At 33.5% G+C, this 20,880-nt stretch overlaps 1 protein-coding gene across 1 annotated transcript; it reads left to right on the forward strand.

The window, feature by feature from the left end:
* Positions 1 to 1,732: 1,732 nt before the first annotated feature.
* LOC143591473 (zinc finger protein WIP2-like) lies at positions 1,733 to 4,001 on the forward strand. The gene is made up of 2 exons (XM_077071668.1): positions 1,733 to 2,637; positions 3,471 to 4,001. The coding sequence occupies exons 1-2, from the start codon at positions 1,987 to 1,989 to the stop codon at positions 3,903 to 3,905; spliced, it is 1,086 nt and encodes a 361-aa protein (XP_076927783.1). The 5' UTR covers positions 1,733 to 1,986; the 3' UTR covers positions 3,906 to 4,001.
* The last annotated feature ends 16,879 nt before the right edge of the window (positions 4,002 to 20,880 follow it).

Here is a 20,880-nt window from a genome sequence, read left to right on the forward strand (position 1 = left end):
AAAATTACAAGGATATATATAGAGACTAGTCTAGGGTTTGTAATTTGGTGAAGAAGAAATCTCAAACGGGTTGGGATTAGGGTGAGGTGCCCTACATCCAACTCCTCTCTTTGACTTCAATTAAAACCTTAGCCTAAACAAAAAGCTTGATAACCTAACATTTCCTGTTCGAAGGCCTTGAATACTTTCGTATGCACTCCCGATCAATCTGAACATGAAGCTTCCTCTAGTCGCTACCATATTGTCATCAGCTATCTTGTAGACTTATTAAATCTCCCCAAGCTTTAAGACATCATTCACCGCTATTTCTGCCCTTGGCCTGTTTTCAGTCCCTACCAGCTCCCACTACACGAACAATCGAATCATGGAGTACTTTGAGAACAAACACTTCGAATAAAGCAGATAATCCCCTAGAGAAACTTTGACAACTGGAATACTACTTCTATTTACCCACTCTCCGATAATTGTGACTGAAGCTTTCATTAAACGACTGCTAGTGCTCCCTCCCATACCCCTCAATGGTTTCCTGAACTTTCGTAGCACGTTCATCTTGAGAATGGTCGGTGGCTCTGGATTTATCAAACCTTCTTTAGCACATGAGACTGTGAGAACCCAATTTTGTTTTTCTTCTTGTTTAGGACGGTTCATTCCCTCATGTGGTAAACTAACCATATACAACGAATCTTGTCTCTTTCCTCAACTTAGGATTAGATTCCCATTTGTCACATTCTAATGTCCATTCCCGAACTTCTCATTATGCCCATGCTAATCCAACAACCAGACGAGAAACAAAAGTTTCTTCAAACTTGGAATAACTCGAGGTCATTCTTTAAAATCCATGAATCAAATGAAGTTTTCATATCCATGTCCCCTATGCCTGTCGCATCAAGAGCTTCATCGTTCGCATATCTTACATTTTCAAAATCACAAACACTTTAGATTCTTCATCGTTTCAATACATTGAGTAGCATGAAACGATGCACCGGAATCCATAATACATAACCCAAGAATCAACGATACTTTCAACACAACAAAATAAGGGCAAACCATAGCATCATCAACAATGTATTCTTCTATAGTGTTTACTTGTTAAAATAAACATGGAGATTTAAAATGGCTGGTCTAAACTGATCTACGCTCATGAGTGACAACCAAATATTCTTTATTACATGACAAAATTACTAGTACATAGCACTTATACATAGACTAGCGAGTCTAAGGTTTGTAACTTGTCGAAAAAGAAATCTCAAACTGGTTGTGCATATAGTTGGTTGCCCCCGCATCGTCTCTTCTCCTTGACTTCATCTAAAACCCTGACCTAAAAAAGGCATGCGAACCCAACAATACTCACCGTTTTTTGTATTCAAGCAATTCTAAAATCAAAGCAAGCTTATGATCATATTACTTGTCTTCTTGTTATTCAATTCATCAAATCTTATGATGAAAAATGTAAAATTGTATGTTTACATGGATCCTCGTTATGTCGTGTAGGATTTATACCATCTGATATGGAGCACTACTATTAAATTTCTCCTAAGGCCCGTGATACAAGTTCAATCTATTTCACTTTCGCTTCTACAAAAGTTTCAAGAAATAAATAGTAAATCCCGTGGACAAAATGTTTGGAACTAAAGTCAATCGCATGAATAGGGTTTTTCAAGTTTCACCATAGCACACCATTAATATAGTGTATTTTGACCATGGAGATAAAAATGACTCATAGATAGCACATATACCCACACACACTTCCGCACGTAGCATAGGGTACCTTTACCTGGCTTCACTTTTATATATGAAGAAATAGTTAAAAACACAAAGGAAGTCTCTTGATCACTTCTCCTTATCACCATCACCATCACCATACATCCTCTCTCTCTCTCTCTCTCACACACACACACACATACTAAAACACACCTACACACACACACACACAAAGCTAAGGATCATCAAGCAAACTAGTTCTCTCCCATCATATTCTTCAACACCATGACTGACCCTTACTCTTCAAATCTCTACTCACAATGGTTTAGATTGGATCAATTCACCACCAATTCCCCTACAAATCTTCCTCATCATATTCAATCTAATCAACACCCTCAAAGCTACTACTACTACAACAGTTTCCAGGCTTCTTCATATGTAAACATTAGAACCATCCCTAGCTTTAACTTCAATCCATCTACTTCTAACAACAATATTAATCAACATCCAACTCCACCTCCTTCTCCTCCTCTCAGAGAAGCTCTCCCTCTCTTAAGCTTGAGCCCATCAAGAAAACAAGAAGATTATCATCAACATATGGATGTGGATTGTGATGATGCTGAGGATGAAGATGAAGATGATGAAACAGATGTGACTGTGACACTTCACATAGGGCTACCAAAGGCTAGTGCTGCTGATCTTGCATCTTTGATCTCAAATTCATCAAATTCTTCTTCTACAACTGGTGAAATAATGGTTCATAATATAAAGAGTAAAGAGGAGGATGGAGATGAAGGTAGTCTTGGGTATAGTCCTATTAGCAGACTCAACAAGGGTCAATATTGGATACCAACACCCTCTCAGATTCTTATTGGCCCTACTCAGTTCTCTTGTCCTGTTTGCTTCAAGAGCTTCAATAGATACAACAATATGCAGGTTGGGTGCATATTAGAAGAAATCGAAACATTTTGTTGCTCAGTGTTTTTCATTAGATCAATTCATGATGCTTCATCTTCTTCTCCTTTGTCCTTTTCTTTTCAGTTTTAAAGCAGTCATAAATCATATCTAAATCAAATAGGTTTTTTGAAGTTAATTAGTTGTTTCTTTTTGCTGGATTGGAGTCTCAAAATAGATAGATCTCAGGATTATTACTTGCTTGTGGGTTAAAGGTGCAAAGGGAAACACTTGTATTCAAGTGAATGCTTTTTGCTTCAAAATAATGTATAAATCTGCATGGATTGCGGATTTTGGGATCTGAATTTGATTGAACTGAACTGAGGTTTGTACCCTACAAATTCATTTGATTTAACTACACAGGCAATATTTCCTTCTGCTTTTTAGTATACATGAAAAACTGTGCTTTTGAATAGTGGCCAAAAACTTTTTTACAGTGTTTTAACATTACCTTTCAAGATTTTCATCTCTCTCGTTTTTTTCTTCTTTTTTCCATTCACATGTAGAAGAATTACAGGAAACCTTCATAAATCAAGAAAGATAATAATGGTCCAGTCCCAAAATATGTATACTTGTCAAGTACTGCTTGATGTGTTTTACTATAAAAAGAAAATGTCTTAAAAATTTTTCATTTACTCTAGTGTACACAGAATTAAGGCTGAAGAATGAGCATGTATATCTGGGATCTGTGATCTAAGTTTATAGATTTACTAGTTGCATAGCTGAATTATCATTTACTATATAAATTGTAGAATTACAGTGTGTGCTAATTTATTTACTTATCCATGTTGTTTTACATGTGCTACACAATGTAGATGCATATGTGGGGGCATGGATCACAATACAGGAAAGGTCCAGAATCTCTAAGGGGAACTCAACCAACGGGCATGCTAAAGCTACCATGTTATTGTTGTACACCGGGGTGCCGGAATAATATTGATCACCCGCGATCAAGGCCACTTAAAGACTTCAGAACCCTACAAACACATTACAAAAGAAAGCATGGAACCAAGCCTTTCACATGTAGAAAATGTGGCAAGGCTTTTGCGGTTAGGGGTGACTGGAGAACACATGAAAAGAATTGTGGGAAGCTTTGGTATTGCGTTTGTGGTTCAGATTTTAAGCATAAAAGATCGCTCAAAGATCACATTAAAGCTTTTGGCCATGGACATGCAGCTTATGACATAAATGGATTCGAAGAAGAAGATGAGCCCGCATCTGAAATCGAGCAAGATGATCAAATGGCATGATATTAGGTAACATAACCCGTTGATTAATATTCATAACTTCCAAGGAAACATTGTAAGTTCCCTTGTTAGTAAATTCTCAATATTAATTAAACAAAAAATATGATTAAATATCTATGTAAATTCGTTTTGATGCAAACTTATCTATTTTCACTAGTTCTACTTATTGAAAATTTAAAGTGATGAACGTCGTATTAATTTCGTTTCTAGCAGATTTTAAAACACTAATTAAACTATTCTTTTGGGATATACATTTAAGTGACATTATTATAATTGTTAACACATACGTTAGTTTTTTATATAACATCTGGATCTTTAAGAACCAAGATTTAACCACAGCATCTAGTGATCAATGATATAACTTTTGTCGTTTGCAATATATTCAAGTAGGGTATTGAATTTAAGTCTGTATAGTTATTCTAAATAAGTTTAATCTTCATGAATAATTGAGTAAACACAACCCGAAAATAGGGAAGTGTTACTCCACCTGGAAAACAGAAGCAAGAAAATCTGTGGGCAAAAGCAAAATGGAAACATGGCCCCAGAAAGCATGGAAAAGTTGGGGAAACATAAAATGCCTTAAAAGGATTATATTAGCCAAAACACATCGTATTTTATTGTTGAATTTAGATGATAAGAAACTATAAAGCAATGATAAATTAACAAGAATTGGTTTTACAATGGTGTTAAAAACTATAAATAGAGCTGACAATAATGTCAGTGATAAGCCCAACGAAGTTTACCTTCAAGATACGAACAACTAATATAAACAATATTAAAAGTACGATATGCATGCATGTACATACAATATACAAGTACACAGTATAGTTATATCTAAAATGATATTTGAGCATATGCATGTCAAGGCAAAGTATAGAATGAAAACCCATTTAAGTTGTAAAACCTCTTAAAAACCCTATGTAGCATCTTTTTTTTACACACGTAATATATGTTGTAACATTTAATACAAAATATCAAAAAATAAAAAAAAATTGTTTTGCTATTTTTAACATTTTTTTACTAATTTTTATATATGTTTTCAGAAGAGAAAAAAAGTTATATTTATATTTATATTTTTTATCCACTTTAATTGTGATTCAAAAGATTCAAACTTTAATTAAAAATATGTTGTTGAGAATGAGTTTCTAGAGTTTTCGCAACTCAAGAGGGTTTTCATTATAACCCTTCCCCGCATGTCATTAGTTATAATTCATATATATAATACAAGGGGAAACTTTCTCGTATAAACTAAAAAAGTATGTATGCTAACTATGAGAATCAAATAGTGTACGTAATTATATAAGTAGTTGTTTTGTATGCAGTGTAGTTATGTTGTTTATAATTGTTATTATGCTGTAATTATAGTACGTTGTGTATATTATATAGGCTACATTATAATTAAACTACGTTGTAATTACACGAAGTTGTAATTATACTATGCTATAATTACACTACATTATACGTTTACGCACAAATTCTAGTTGCATAATTACTCTACTTGTGAATATAATTACACCATTTGATAAAACACAAAGATTCAAATTGAAATTTGAGGAGAGTTGAGATGATGCAGAGAAAGAGAGAACAATAAAAGTCGCTTTCGAAAGAGACATAGAATCATACAATCTGTCTCTGTTTCCAATTCCGATTCCCACATCGTCGTCGGTCGTCGAATCTCGCCACGTATATCGTTTGACGTGGTAGTGGATTCGCCGATATTTGGCAGATCTAGTAATGCCATTATTAATTGCCAAATTGCTTGAAATGAAGCAGTTACAAGTGAAGAGACGGTAATATCAATCAAGACGAAATTAGTCGTCTTCAATCTCTGTCCCGTTCGATAGGAAATTCACATTGGTTGGGAATAGGGGTAGGAGGATGCTGGGAGATCCTAAACCAAATGCTCTGTTTGTTCAATTAGTCGTTCTTCAAGGCATTATTTAGTTCACACGATTAGTAGGGATTTTTTTCATTTGTATGTGATTCAATCCATATAGTATTTTCTTTAGAGTACAGTGCTTATATTTTCAAAAATAAAAGTACAAATAGAAACACTTATAAAATTTCTATATTTTAAAATCATAAAAAGTTTTTTCTTAAAAGGCCAATTTTTTGTTATCTGTAGACTTGAAATCAGGACCTACAGCTTTGAATGTTTAAGAGACACTATCTTTGCCGCTAAGCCATCAACCCTACAGCTAAAACCAAGTTATTGTTGGCTAATAAAGTTAAAAAGTCACTTGTTTTTTTTCTTATCAAGCCACTCTCAAGTTTCAAACTCTAACTTTTTAATTGAATTATATATATATATATATATATATATATATATATGACATGTATAGAATGAAAACCCATTTTAGTTGAGAAAATCTTATGTAACATCTTTTTTTTTACATATGTAACAACATTTAATACAAAATATTGAAAAATAAAAAAAATTATTTCGTATTTTTTTACATTTTTTTGAACTTTTAAACATATTTTTCATGTGAGAGAAAATGTAACCTTACTTATATATTTTTTTTTATTAATTTTAAATGTGAACCACAAGTTTCAACTTTTAATTAAAAACATGTAGTTGAGAATGTGTTTATAGAGTTTTCTCAACTCAATTGAGTTTTTATTTTCTCCTAACGCTACATATATATATATATATATATATATATATATATAGGGAAGAGATATTTTGGGAACCTTGTTGAGTTTTAAGAACTTAAAAACTTCATTTTTGACCACACATTTAATTAAATAGATTAGATTATATGGCTGAGATTAAATGTGATTAAAAAAATTAAAGTATGAGAGAGAATAAAGATGTAAAGTGATTACACTAATTTAAACGTTCGTTACACATATGTAATAAGTCGACTCGGTGCGTAAAAAATTTTGTAATTTTTTTATGTATATGTAACCTACATATATTACGTATGTGTAAAAAAATTCAAAATAAATTGTTATGTTGAATTATTTCGAGTTTTTAAAACTCAAAGTGGTTCTTAAAAGAAATCCCCCTATACGTGTGTGTGTGTGTGAAACTTGATTAATATTTACTAGCTTTTTTTAGTAAATTACATTTTTCTTCCTTTACGTTTTATAACTAAAGGGGTCGGAAATGCACGTTGTTGATCTGCAAAATGCAAACCGAAAGAAGGGAATCGGACACAGTCATGACAGAAACATTAGTCAATTGCATCTCTCTCCTCGCAATTCTGGAATATCTTTCACATAAATAAAACAATTAAAATTTGTGTGGTTTCTAAGACAAGAGAAAAAGTAATTGGTTTTGTTAAAGCGATCCAGTAACTTGGTTCTCATAATTATAATGTCAAATCTTATGTATAGATTTACATTATTATCATATTCCCTCCCAAATATGCAACAAGTTAATCACACATAAAATCATACAAGATTTACTACTACATGTGCTCAACTTATTTATGTTATACGTGAATTGCAAGTCTACTTGATGGTTCTATGAAGATTTAGCTAAAAACCAGGTAGATTATGAAGATGGAGGACTTGGCTGCTACTAAGAAAATGACCCAAATACGGGGTGTTTCGGCGGTTAGATTTACTCATAAGACATAGTTCTCAAACACAGAATTTCATTAATCATTCAAAATATAATACTTGTCTTTTAAACATAACCATATTAAACATAGACCTAAGGGATTTCAGCCTTATTACGAATAGTCCCTCCGGCCACTCTATAACGACTGCAAGTACCTGCACTCAACTTTATATGCATACTAAAAGTCAGCTTTGTTGAGTGAGTTATAGTTTCAAGTCATAACATAACACCATTTCCAACTTCATACCGTAACGCAACATAACTTATATTAACCATTCCATAACTTATAGCATGCACGCTTGTCATATCATAACTTATATTATGTAGGACTATACAATCTTGTCAAGCAATAACTGTTGTAATCATTATTTTATATGTCGCGTTGAATCATATAGCCATGTCGGTTGATGACTACCATTATCATTATTTCATGTCTCATGGGATCGTACAGCCGCGTCGGACGATTACATTCGTCATCATCATTCTGTATGCCGCGTAGGACTGTATAACCCGTCAGGCGATGACTGTCCTCCTCATCCTTCCATGGTCACATAGGACCATACATCCCCGTCGGGCGACTGTTGTCGTCATCATCATCATTCCACATCTCGTAAGACCTATTTATACAATGTAAATACGTAACCGGTTCGCAGGTCCTTCTTATGTTTACATTATCATACATACTAATCTCATAGTCATTAATACATTCACGTTCTAAGAGCATTCAAATTGGAAACCCTAAATTATTCAAAACGGTTTACTCCATAGAATAGTACCCAAGTTTCAGATTTGTTCCAATCAGGTCACTGGTGTAAAGTTTGGTTTTATTTAGGTCACTTATCATTTATTTACTGTTTCAATCTTAGCTATTTGACATGGATAGCAGGTTATCTAGGTTTGTTATGCACTCCTCTTAAGTAAGAGGTAAACACGTGCACTCCTCTTAAGTTACCAGATGTTTACTTTACACTCCTCTTAAGTTAGCAGGTGTTAATTATGAACTCTTCTTAAGTTAGCAGGTGTTTATTATGCACTCCTCTTAAGTTAAGTGGTGTTAACTATGCACTCCTTTTAAGTTAACAGGTGTTTAGTATGCAATGCCAAAATATTTGAAAATTAAAAAAACCTAGATAACCTGCTATACATGTCAAATATCTAGGATTGAAACACTATATAAATGTTAAGTGACCTAAATTGAACAAAATTTTACACTAGTGATCTAATTGGAATAAATATGAAATTTGGTTATTATTTTGTGGAGTAATCCCTATTCAAAACTATATAATTTAAGGAAAGTGTAAGGATTTTGTCATATTTTGCACTACATTTGATTCCCTAATGTATGATATAAATATATGGATAAAATAGTGATTTCATATATATATATATATATAGGGATGAATCTTGCGAGAAGTGATATTATAGCGAGAAGTGCGAGAGAGAATCTGAACCATTGATTGTGTTTAATCAATGGTCAACAAAAGAAATGTCTTTTGTGATGTAGCTCTTATTAAGCTAGACATTAATGTATTTAGCGGTTTCATTTTTATATGCTTAAACAATGGTCAGAATGTCATATATAATTTTTATTATTTTATTTATTTCATTAATCTAGACATTAATTTATGTGAAAATTTTATAATTGTAGATTATTAACATGCTCCACTCTTTATTATATGTAGTTTAATATAAAAAAAGAGTTTATTTTGTACCGTGTGTAAGTGATATTCAGCGGTTTCATTTTTTTATTCCTAATCAATTGTCATAGTGTCATATATAATTTTTATTATTTTATTTCTTTCATTAAGCTAGACATTAATGTATGTGAAAAATTTATAATTGTAGGTTATTAGCATGATCTGCTATTTATTATACGTAGTTTAATATTAAAAAAGAGAGTTTATTTTGTACTGTGTAAGTGGTATTTTAAATTGTGTATGTGTAAACTTTATTGTGTAGCTTCATGTATGTACTGTGGAGTTGGTATTTCGAATTGTGTACGTGTAAGTTTTGTCGTGCGTAAGTTCATATATGTACTGTGTAGGTGGTATTTCGAACTTTATACGTGTAAATTTATAACATATAGGATCATTTATGTGTTATGTAGGTTCATATATGGGTTGTGGATATATTGATTAATTAATGTGTAGGATATGTTATATGATGTGTAAGATATATTGTTAAGATTGATGTGTAGCATGTATTTTTAATGTGTAGAATATGTTGTCTGATACATTGTATGATGTGTAGGATATGTTGGTAACATTGATGTGTAGCATATATTTTTAATGTGTAGGATATGTTGTATGATGTGTATAGGATATGCTATTAACATTCATGTGTAGCATGTATTTTTAATGTTTAGGGATAATTATTCGAAATGTGTTTTTCTTATTTTAATATAAAAATCTGGAATTGTAAAAGACTTTCGAAATAATTAAAAATTAATGATCAATATAATATAAAAAGGATAAAAAGAAAACAATGTGTGACACTCCTAACTTATTTATTAGTTACTAAAAAACAAAGTATGAAAAATTTACTAATATGCCCTAGTAATTAATTAAACATAAAATAAAAAGAAAATTATATGATTGGCTGGAAGGACTTCTCGCAATAAAAAAACTTTTGAAATAAACCTAATCCTAAATATACATATATATATATATATGGGTGGGTGGGTGGGTTATTGTACAATAATATCTTATCGTACATTACGTACGCGATCTTCCAGAGCGTTGGAGTAAAAAACACGCGGTGGCAGTTTTGTAAATAACCCAAACTAGTTCATGATCAAAATCGTCGATTACAAATCCATTCTGATCCAAATTCTGAACTCATCGCTCTATCTCATCCAATTTCTAAATCCTAATCAGAGCTTAAAGTATGAAATCTCTAAAATCAAAAACCAAAATCAAAATGAAACGTCGTTGAACATCAATAATCTTCAAAACTGATCAAAAATGATGATTTAATCAATCAAATTGATGTGTAGAAGAATTTAAATTCATCAATCAATTATGAAATTGCAGAATACAATACGCAATTGAGCCCTGATTACGGTTCAAAATATCACGTTAAAACGTTCTAAACAAAATTGAAGACACCAAAATGTTCTGACCAAAGACGAACACATTTAAACGTTCAAGTTAAATGTTCTGACAAAAAACAAACACCTTTAAACGTTCAAGTTAAACGTTCTGACCAAAAACGAAAACCTTTAAACGTTAAAGTTAAACGTTCTGACAAAAAACGAACAACTTTAAACGTTCAAGTTAAACGTTCTGACAAAAAACAAACACCTTTAAACGTTCAAGTTAAACGTTGTGACAAAAAACGAACACCTTTAAATATTCAAGTTAAACGTTCTGAACAAAAAAGTTTAGAAGTTCTGTTTAGAAGTTCAAAACCCTAATATGAAATTAAACGTTCTAGATAAACCTTTAAACGTTCAGAAGCTCAGATCTGAAATTAAACTATCTGTAACATGAAATTGAGCTCTAAAATAACTTCATATAATCTCATAATCATCAAGAAATCATCAATCGACGATCAATTTCATCAAATGAACAAATCTGGAACGTATTTAAAGTTTTACAAATGGTGTATTTCAGTTCGGCGAGTGGTGGTGGAGACGGATTGAGGGAGAGGGATGTACAGATGTCGCACCCCGACTAGCACAATGCAGAAGCGTAAAACGGGAATGTAACAGACACCTCTGGTATCAACACATTGTTTATAAAGAAACATCACAAACTAATTTACAATATATTACATTTCCTTGTTTTGTCATCGTTTTACAGTCTAGGTGATACAAACCAAAATAGTTCATTAACTATACGATCTTACTATTAACTCCCTTGCTTCTATTCACATAGCATCAACCACACACCTTGGGCAAGTAACAGATCACCAAATCATTCCGACTTAGGTACACCTGAAAAACAGTTTAAAACGGGTCAACTACTAGAGTTGGTGAGTTTCACGAGTTTCAAGAAAACAGTAATGAGTATTCACAAGTTAACACTTGTAATCATGAAATAAGTATGTATGTATGTAAATGATATAATTATTCTAAGCTACAGTGAAGCCTTGACTGTATGTGCTGTGTGCATCCATTTCCCACGCTCAATCAACCACTGTGGCTCCCCTTCCGCCCACAACATGCCCCGGTAGCTATGTCTAATACTACATAGCCTGTATATATAAACATGGTCATGTGCAAACGGCACTATGTGACACGGCAACCAGGCCGATTCCGTTTGGGTTTGTCAAACCATTAGTACTATTCACAAGCCACCGGCTCGAAGTTAATCACTGTGATCGTGGGGACTTTCGTGTGTTAGCACTTAGATAATTCACATCAATACATGTTTCAGGTATGTATATATATAATCAAACATGCTTTTCACCCCAAAAGTTCGTAAAACTGTTTAAAGAGTGGGGTCATGAAACTCATTGTTTAGTAGATTATCAGTAGCATGTCGGTTCGAGGTTTGTGTAACTTGTAATCACGGTTTCCTATAATCAATATTATAATAATATTAATATTTTAATATTATTATAATCTCAATACTAAACTGGGCTGTATAACTAATCTGGGTATAGCTGGAACGCCCAGAAAGTGGCAATAGGCTTAGGTTGTGATGTTGTTCAATGTCTAATACTTAAAACCGAACTTGGCTCAGATCCCGTTTTCCCAGCTGGGCCAAGTTGTTCGTTTACGCGTTCAGAAAACAGTTATGGGAAAATAAGCTTGGGTAAATGTATTGGTTAATATAATGATTAAGTTATAAAGAAGGATCACATACTGGGGTACCGGATTAGCCACGGGGCCCGTTTCCGTTTATTCAGTTTGATTTAAGAAGAAACGCGCACAGTCTATCCAGATTGTCCAGGTTTCTCATAGAAAAGTTCATTTTTACTTAATTAATCCAAAAATATGATTTTTGATCACTCTTGGTGTTTTGATATTCCCGCAGGTTCGTTAGTCGCGAACTTGCCGGTTTTTATAAAAACTGAATTTGTTTAATCTTCAAATTAGCATAATTAATTAACCGTTAATCATTAAATTATGAAAATTTAGCCACTTATCAATTAATATATTTAGATTTTTATAAAAATATTTATTGAATTATTTACTGATTTATTATTTTATAAAAATTCATTTTATTAGCTATATTTCGCTTGAAAATCATCCGTTTATCCCAAACAATTTCCAAAAATTTCACAAAAATTCCTGAATACTCAAATTATGTCTCAAAACAACTTGTATCAATTCCAGAATGTAAAAAGCTCGTGCAATATTTTTTTTGGCCCAAATTCAGCTATAAAAATTCACACGAACGCATATACACAAAACACCTTTAGACTTCTCCAAATGATCCCAAAATTCATATGTGATCAAAATATATAAAATCTGAGTTCCCCGAAAAATATCATAATTTTTGGATCATTTTAACTATTTTTCCCCATTAAATGTTTCAATTCGGTAATTAATTCACCAAATATTCTCGGATGGTCGAAAAATTACCAAATTTGAACAGGGACTCAATGATATGGTTCCTGATGTCCCTGAAAAATTTCAAAGCCTAATAAAATTTGCATCACAACCTTAACCTAAACAGCCCGAAAGCGAGTGTTTCGGCATTACCTTAGCAGTTTTGGTTCGTTTCTGCCTTTCTAATCAACTTTTCAAGCTCTTGTGCTCCTATGTAGGCTAGATATAAGTCCTATATCACAAACCAAGCAATTTTTCATCAACATAACAACCCTTAACTTAGGGTTTCGGCTAGTGCACAAAAACGAACTTTTGAACCGTAAAAACGTCGTTTCAATCCTTTAATCCGTGTTTATGGCAAAAAAAAACTATCAAACCAGGTTCCTCACCATGTTTATGATCAAAACATGTTTATGGACCATTTTTAGGGTTTTTACATGGTTAGGAATGATTTTTGGCAATCAAGCTATGTTTATATGGTATTAATCGAGTTTAAACGAGCCGAAAATCGATTATTTATGACATTTTTACCTAGTTTCTTGCTGGTTTTTGATGGAGAGCAGCTTGTGTCCAGAATTTTCATGAAAGTGATGTTGCAAAATATCTTAAAACTAGTTTATATGTGAAAGAAATAAAAAGGGGGGGTTCCATTGTTGCGGCCGCTAGGTTGCTTGGGCCCCCTTGGGCCCATTTTGTCTCAAATAACTGATTCCAAAGGCCCAAACATGATAATCCCAGTACAAATTTAGTTTGGTTTCGGTTTTTGGTCGAAAAACTTATCGGTGTGTTAAACAGTGCGAAAATGAGTGTTTTTCGGCTAGTTTTGTGTAAAATTATAAAAACATACTATATGTTTGTAAAAATCGAAAATATTTTCACGAATCGCTTAAAACATTTCAAAGAAGTGTTTGGTAAGTCTTTTTCGGCTTAACGGATGATACAATGCTTGGTTTGTAACTATCTTTCGCGTTTAAATCTATAGCGGGTAGTTAAACGAGCATGTTTTCGTTTAACTTGTTTGCTATCAAACTAAGGCCATATTACTAATATTTTAGCTTGTATTAAACGTATATCACTTATAGACGGCCCCCAGAATATCTGGGTCATAACCCGACCCGTTTGGTTAATCGTTCGTTTGTTACGCAAAAAGCGTTTATTTGCTTAATCGGTAAATACGTACTGAGGTGTACCTTGTTTTGGCTCAAATGTCACATAGATGAGTGTAATTGTGATTTTGGGTTTCTGAAATCAACGGTTCGAAGTGTCGCGTACGTAATGTACGATAAAGGATTATTGTTTTGTATATTTTATCTATACAAACACACACACATACTAGCTTTTAGCCCCCGCATTACGGGTTTTTTCTTTTCTTTTTTTTTTACATTTTTTGTTTAAAATATTATGAATATATATTTTTTTGAATTTTAATTTAATTTATTGTAAGGAAGCTTCTAATATACTTGGACCTATTTTGATCCATTTATGTTTATGTTCATTTTTGATGAAACATCGAATGAGTCATTTACTTAATGTTTTATGTTTGCTCGTTTGTGCTCATTTAAGTGTGTTTATTTATATTCGTTTATGTTGATTTGTGTTAGTTTACATTTTTTCATATATGTTCATTTATGTTCGTTTACCTTTGTTCAATTATGTTCACTTGCGTTTGTTTATGTTCATGAATTGTTCATTTAAATTTTTAACGAACTGCATACAACCTGGGTTTGTATCAGAGAGCGTTAAGATCAAAAACTAAACCAGACATGCTTTTATAAATTGAAGATAACATAGTATATTGATAATTTGCCACTAGCAACCATCGTTCGAGGCTTGGAATCAAGGTTGGTGTTGTGGTGGTTGTGGTATTAGTGATGAAGATGAAAACGAGTTAACCCGATAGGGTTTCATAAATAAAAAGCGAGGTAAGAGGCAACCGGATATGAACATATGGCAATTAGTCATATTCATTCGATGATGCAGGAGCAATCCAAGAAAGAATGGGCGGTTGTTAAAGGTGACGATGATGGTTGATGCATGGGAGGGTTGATGATGGTGGCTTGTAATAGAAAGTTAACTGGTGATGGAGAGAATAGACCGGCGACGAAGAATATGTAGAGGAGAGATATTAATTAGGATTTAATGATGAAAGGTTTCACAAACAAATGAGATGCTATAACCCGTTTAAGGGCTATCCAGATTTGGTGAGACCCGTAACCCGTTTAGTTTTTTTTATAACTTAAATCAGATTTTATAACTCATTTAATGGCTATCCAGGTTTGTTAAGGCCCATGTGCCGCGAAAATTATTGTTTAATGATGAAAGGGTTTCACAAATAAATGAGATATTATAACCCGTTTAAGGGCTACCCGAGTTTGGTGAGACTCGTGACCCGCTTATTTTTTAACTTAAACGGGTCAAACGCATAGAAATTCACCATTCATGAATGAAGCAATCTGATGGTGTCATAGGGAGGGGGAAGCGGCCAGAGAACGGACACCTTATATTTTTTGGTATGCAACTATATAGAGTATATATATTCATTCCATATATTTGTCGTGAAAAAGAGAAAATATAATAAAGAAATAATAAATAAGTATTATTTAATTGAAATTTATTAATACGAGGAATTAGATGTAAGGGGTTTTTAAAAGATAAACAAATTTTATGTATACATGTGTTTTCGGCTAAACTATATTGATAAAATAAGGTTACCAATGTGAATGCCCTCATAGTTATTCATTTCATAAACATCAGCATCCATTCTTAACATACTTTTTCATTCGTTCTTAAACATGGGCTAAAAGTCAAAGCACTTATCTTATTTTTAAAGTATTTCTCAAGTACGCACGCCGTCTCAAAACGCAACATAAAATAGGAATCTAGAAACTCACTTAATCTTAGTGAACTTCTTAACTACTGGCTTCCTAGCCAAACACTTGAACAACTATACAAGGTCCGCACGTAGAGCTATTTACTTTACGCAAAGTAAGAACTACAAGTAATCGTCTATCCCCAAGTAATCACTTACCAAGTTCCCGCATGGATCGCTATCACGTAACATGATCATTGGTGTGCATTGGGTGGTGTGGTGTAGAAAAAGTTAAGTTTTTCAAAGGTTTTGTTCACACAATGTCGAGTTTTAAATTTATAAAAAATGATTATTATCTTAACTAAACCGCACACAAATATGCAAGTGTACCTATCGTATATTTAGTAAAGTATAAGTAAGAACCAAGTATCGATCCACGGACACACTAGTTTGATTTTTACTACTAAGTTGATGTACTTATTTCAACCGGAAGTGAATATCATATTGGTTTCGTTTGACAAGTGAGTTTTGAAAAGAAAGTAAAGACATAAATTAAAAACAATATTTTTGGGTTTTTATATTTTTAAATAGATGATTAAGGATAAAAGTGTATCATCTTGGTTCAAAATCATCTTAACTTGGTCTAACATTTAGTTAGTAAACATGTGATGTGAGCTTGCTATAGTGATTAAATATGGGATTAACACCATATTCCTATGTCATGTTAATCCATGATAATTAACGTAAGAAATATGCATAACTTTATGATCTCCACTAAAACATCATTTTATGTAAGCAAGTGGTTTATAATAAATATTCATAATATAACTCACTATAAATATAAGGCAATCCCTTAAATTGCTTTAAGTGAATTGCTCTTAATATATTTTAGTAAAAATTACCTTTGTATCATACATAAAATACCAATTAAAATTAGTTGAGTTGTAAAGGGTTAGCCTAGCATTACCAAGTATTAATCTGCACAACTCTTGAACAATTATATAACTCATGGAATAACCACCCAAGAGTTGTTTAAAGTAGGTTATGTCACACACTCACTTAACAAGCAATTAACCGATTTCATTGGATGAACATCAACAATCCATTTTCACAAACATTGTTGATAGTTCCCATTTTAAAATAATTAATTATTAATAATACTTCCCTTGGTTCATGTCAATATTAGGATCATAAAGCTTGGAACTTGGAGGCTCTTTTTAAAGATTCTTAATTTATTAACTAAGCCCTTGCTAGAGTGGCGGTTCCCCGGCTTATCGTCAAACTCGGAACTTGGTGCTTATTTTAAGGTTCACAAAGGCCTCACAAGACTAGAAATTTCGTGGCTTATCGTCAAGCTTGGCATTTGGGGTATCTTTTAAGAATATTTTAACATTCCTCATCAAGTAATAATTGCAACATAACCATTACTTATTAAAAACCAATCACATGTTTAACTATCTTTATTAAACTTCAATTAAGATTCATTATAAGCCAAGATGATATTATGAAAGTTTAGCCAATAATAAACATGATGTTAATAATCAAAGTAACATATACAAACATGATCAAGTTGAAACAAACTAACCAATTTGGATGACCAATCTTTGATGTTAATGACTTCTTCCAATAGCTTAATCTCCTTAATCTTCAAGGGTTGGATGGATAAGATGGTGGTGAAAAGAGGTGGTTGAAGTGGAGTAAAATGAGGTTGTAAGGAGTATTGAATATCGACAATTGCGGTTTTTGTGTTCTCTGCGCTATAACATAATCTAAAAACATTTTGTAAAAATAATCTCTTATTCTGATTCCATTGCAAAGTCTTTTTGGGGACGAAAAAGGATAAGTGTGGGGATGTGATGGTTGGGTAAAAGTTAGGCATTATTAAATATTAATTAGTCATAATTAGTTAAATAAGTAAATGAACTTTGGTACTTCAAGCATCTTTACGTGTTTCAGGACATTGGATGCTATGGAGGCTTATAGGGTTGATTTACGAGCTTGGAATGAAGGCTTAGAAGTGCGAGAATGGGAGTGCACGCATCACGAGGCAGAATAAAAAAAAGAAAAATGATTTGGCTGACATATTTGTCCTTCGCGCGACGCGAAGGACTAGAGTTTATTCTTTGTGCTACGCGAACCAACTCAAATCTGACCTCGACTATTATGTCCTTCGCGTTACGCGAAGGACAGGCCCATTACCCGTTCACGCGACACGAATCGCCTTAAATCGAAGAAAATTAACCCTAATCACTATATAAATGCATCTAAACCCCCATTCGTCATACCATTACTTCCAGAGGTAGAAGAGAGACCCGAGATCGATTTCCGACCATCCCGAAGCTTTCGGTTCGTATTGTGATTGCATGTTCATCAAGATAAGTAAAACGTAATGTCGATGCTAGGCTAAGTTCGTTTGTTCATTCTAGGCTAGGGTTTGTGTGTTTCAACTTATAATCAGATTCATTGTGCTTCATGACTAAGGATTTGATTAAGTTTTATTGATTTGATCTTATTCCATTATTGCTTGGTTGTTTAAACAATTTGTGTTTGAGATTATCAATTAATACATTACTTGTTTGGTTTTGTTTATCAACACTTAGGGTTAGGCTCTTGTGTCATTGAATTAATAATCATCGGTTATTGTTATTTAATTGGTTGTCATAAAACATAAATTGGTAATTTGGTATATCGAGTTCAATTGTGTCATCAATTCGGTTAAGTTATCGTTTATCATCACAATCAAACTAATAGGTCTAGTGATTACCACACAATCAAGTCAGGTGAAAATGTGATTAAGTTGAATATCGCATTACCCAAACCTAGAGTGAACATCTTTTATTAATATTGTTTACAAATCTCCAAAGTAATCGTTTTAGTTTTAATAATTAATCTTTTCAAAACTGCTTGACATCGTCTGCCCGCTTAGATTAATTAATTAGGTAAAAATTTTAAACTTACACTTTCTTTGAGTCCCTGTGGAGACGACCTTACTTACCCATACTAGTTATATGTATTTAAGTTATTAAATTCAATTGTTTGAGTAGACCACGACAGGCTATGTCAGCAACCTGCTTCTTGCAATGCTAGGGGATTAAGCGGTCACCCAAGAATTGGCATCCTCATGTAGTTGACTTTTTGTCTAAGTTGCAACCCGCATAATCACTGTCTGTGTAGACATGAAGCACCAAAGGAGAATCTCTTGAATACCAAAAACCCAAACGAGGCTTTCCCTTGAGATATTGGAAGATACGTTTGACAACAGTTAAGCGAGATTCTTTCGGATTGGACTAATATCTGGCACACCGACAGACAAGGAACATGATGTCCGGCCTGCTAATAGTGAGATACATCAGGGAGCCAATCATTGACCTGTAAAGGTGTTGATCAGTTGACTTTCCCGATGGATCTGGAACTAACACCGGTCTTGTAGCAATCGGGGTGGCATAAGGAGCGGCATCCTTGAACCCAAGCTTCTGAACAATTTTATGGGCGTATTTCTCTTGATGAATCAAAATCTCATATGTCTTCCATTCACCAGGTTCAAGAAGAAAGTCATCTCCCCCAATGAACTCATTTCAAACCAACTTTGCATTACCTCCGAAAACTCTCTACACAGATTATCATTCGTTGACCAAAAATAATGTCGTCAACATACACTTGAAGTAGGATTATATCATTGTCAACTTTCTTAACAAAGAGTGTTTGATCAATAGCACCTCTTATATAGCCATTCTATAATAGATGTTATGCTAAAGTAGCATACCAAGCACGAGGTGCTTGATGGAAACCATAGAGAGCTTTGTCAAGACGATAAACATGGTTTGGATGACAAGGATCTTCAAAACCTGGTGGTTGCTTAACATAAATCTACTCCTTTACTGTACCATACAATAAAGCAGTCTTCACATGCATTTGATAAAATTTGAAGTTCATGAATGACGCATAGGCTAAGAAGATACGAAAGCCTCAAGCCTAGAAACAGGAGCATAGACTTCATCATAATCAACTCCTTCACGCTGAGAAAAACATTGTACAACCAGCCTTGCTTTATTTTTTATAATCCCCCTTTATCAACCTTCTTGTTTCTGAACACCCACTTGGTACCAATCAGTCTCTTGTTTTCTGGCTTCTTTACCAGCTTCCATACATTGAGCTTCTTAAACTGTAACAACTCTTCCTTCATAGCTTCAACTCAAGACTTCTCCTTTAGAGCAACACGATAGTCTTTAGGTTCAATCTCATAAATAAACAAGCAAAAAGACATTTGTTAATATTTCCAGACTTGCTCTTTGTCTAGATGCTAGCAGAGGGAGAACTAATGATTCTCTCGGATGGGTGTGTCTTGTTAATGGCCATTTGAGGAATATGATCAAGTTGCAGCTCAGCGATTAGATTCTCAATGAGATGAAAGACCCTGTGTGCATTGAGTAGAAAATCAATGGCTGGTTGAATGTTTTCGGGATGATCAACCACATGTTCAGGAGCAATGGGGCCATCCCTAAGGTTTTCCAAGAAAGGAACAACAATAACTGGAATTGAAGTAGCATTCGATGCATAAAAGGGGACTTCATTAGCAACAGTCTCTCCAGAAGCGACATGTACCTCAGTATCAGCAGGAGAAGGTGTATGTACATATTCAACTACACTTGGCTATTGCTGAGGATCAATAACGGGCTCAGTGGGATTAGGATCAATGTTGTTTTTGATGCTGTCAGCAGAAATGAAAGAGGAATCCAAGTAAGAATCTTTTTCATCTATGAATACATTGGTTGTATTTACGGCTTGAGGGGCTTGATTGACCATAGTCGGTTGAAGAGCTGTAGGCAACACATTTCTGACTTTTGGACAACCAGATTCATTAACATTATCCAAACAGTTTATGATGGCTTGAATTAAAGTAGACTAAGGTATTGTGGTTGAGACCGGAGCAGCTGCAATTGGAGGGGTAGATAGAACATGAAACTGGTTGAACATGTAATCATAATCAAACTTCAAACATCCACTTTGTACCTGTGTGAGAGTCTGTCTGATTTAGCTCTTGCCAGTCAACAATTAATGATACCACAGTCACTCCTGCTTTCTTGTTATAAACTCGATA

The sequence above is a fragment of the Bidens hawaiensis genome, unplaced genomic scaffold, assembly GCF_021521415.1.
Source record: "Bidens hawaiensis isolate Kalapana, Puna unplaced genomic scaffold, B.hawaiensis_p1.1 tig00039690_1, whole genome shotgun sequence".
NCBI classification, from domain to species: Eukaryota; Viridiplantae; Streptophyta; class Magnoliopsida; order Asterales; family Asteraceae; genus Bidens; species Bidens hawaiensis.